At 43.8% G+C, this 1,738-nt stretch overlaps 1 protein-coding gene across 1 annotated transcript; it reads right to left on the bottom strand.

Annotated features, from left to right (window-relative positions):
* On the bottom strand, positions 1-1,509 carry LOC107607205. Its single transcript, XM_016309180.1, has one exon. The coding sequence runs from the start codon at positions 1,507-1,509 to the stop codon at positions 1-3; it is 1,509 nt and encodes a 502-aa protein (XP_016164666.1).

Genomic DNA, 1,738 nt, shown 5'->3' with positions numbered 1-1,738 from the left:
TCATTTCTTTTGTTGCACTGGCTTCGCAGACGAGTTTATAGCCAGCTTATGGCTGATGATTTGCGGGTCTATGCCGGGCATATCCGAAGGTTTCCATGCAAAAAGGTCGGCTTGATCTTGTAGGAAGGTGGTGATGGCGTTTAATTCTTCCTTGCTTATTGACCTACCTACAAAAGTGAATTTGTTAGGGTCGTTATTGAAATAAACCTTTTGTAAGTCGTCGGAGGGAGTTGGCCTTTCTCGGAAATCGGCTCTTGGGTCTAAGTCGGCTATTGCCGAGCTGTTGTGTGTGAGGTCGACACTGTTAACTTGCTGTTTTGAATTATTTTGAAATTTCATGCCGATGTTGTAACAGTGCCGAGCTTCCTTATGATCTCCATGGATTGTGACGACATGATCGTCCTGCAAAGGGAACTTAACACACAGGTGAACTGTAGAAACAATGGCGCCAAACTTGTTTAAGAAAGGGCGACCAAGGATAATGTTATATGGACTGAAGCAATCTACTACTAAAAATTGTAACCACACTGACCCTATTATTTGGACTCGTTCGCCGGGGAAGCCGACCAGATCTCCGCCTGTTGACTGGAGGATGTTGTTACTAAGCTTCATTTTTTGAAATGTTGAGTAGAACAAGACGTCGGCACTACTTCTGGGATCTAGCAGTACTTTTTTGACCAGTAGGTCTCCCAACTGAAGAGTTATAACAACGGGGTCATCCAAGTTCTGTATACTAGAGATGTAGTCTGCTTGTGTGAATGTGAGCTGCGGGAGTTGTGTTGGATTTTGTGTGTCACTTTGTGGGCCATCTAACGAGCATATTGATCGGAATGACCTCTTTCTCGCTGAGTTTGAGGAGCCTCCACTCGCGTATCCTCCTGAAATATAGTTAATGATTCCTCGTGGTTTTTCGTAATTGTTCGCCGACACCTTCTCTTTTCCTCGGTATTGTTGTTTAGATGAGTCTTCGGTCCTGGAAGATCTGGGACGTTTTTGGATGTGACCTCCGATGTACTTATCGAGATGGCCTTGCCGAGCTAAGTGTTCCAAGAAGTCCTTTGCTATTACACAGTCATCAATGGTGTGGCCGTGCTTTTGGTGGAAGGCACAGTATTTTGATTTATCTGCGTTCTTAGTGTCTTGATATGTTCCGACCTTTCTTGGTGGTTTGATGAGTTTTGAATGTAGAATCTCTTTGATGATATCCTCTCGCTTAGTGTTAAACTGCGTATAAGAGTCAAAACGAGGGGTTAGTTTAAAACTTTTCTTACTAGTTGGAGTTTTATCGTCGTCTCTGTAGGTTGTTCTATCAGACTTCCGAGCTTGTCTGAGCTCCTCGATATCGATTTGTCCTTTTGCTTTTTTCCAGAATTTGGCCAGGGTTTTTGGCTTTGCTATCGCAATGGTTTCTTGGAACTTTCCAGGTCTGAGGCCGCTTTTGAGTGCGTGCAAATGGACTTCTGGGTGGAGATCAGGTATGCTGATGGCTATTTTGGTGAAGCGAGTCATATAGTCTTTCAGGCTTTCGTTCTGCCCCTGCTTAATAGTGTTTAGATAGTCAAAGTCATGCAAATATATTGCGGATCCGGCTCTTCGAACAGCTTGGCTAGTTGTTGAAATCGCGAAACAGAACCTGCAGGCAAAGCACACAACCAATCAAGTGCAGGGCCGTCTAAATAATTTGGAAAACAACGGCATAAAACAGTGTCGTATGCACCGTTAACGATCATTATTGATT

This window comes from Arachis ipaensis, chromosome B07 (genome assembly GCF_000816755.2).
Source record: "Arachis ipaensis cultivar K30076 chromosome B07, Araip1.1, whole genome shotgun sequence".
Taxonomy (NCBI): Eukaryota; Viridiplantae; Streptophyta; class Magnoliopsida; order Fabales; family Fabaceae; genus Arachis; species Arachis ipaensis.
The sequence above is the reverse complement of the archived record's forward strand: the minus strand, read 5'-3'. Positions and strand labels throughout refer to the sequence as shown.

Excerpts from the sequence above, each read along its gene's own strand:
- LOC107607205 (XM_016309180.1), bottom strand. The coding sequence starts at position 1,509 with ATGACTCGCTTCACCAAAATAGCCATCAGCATACCTGATCTCCACCCA.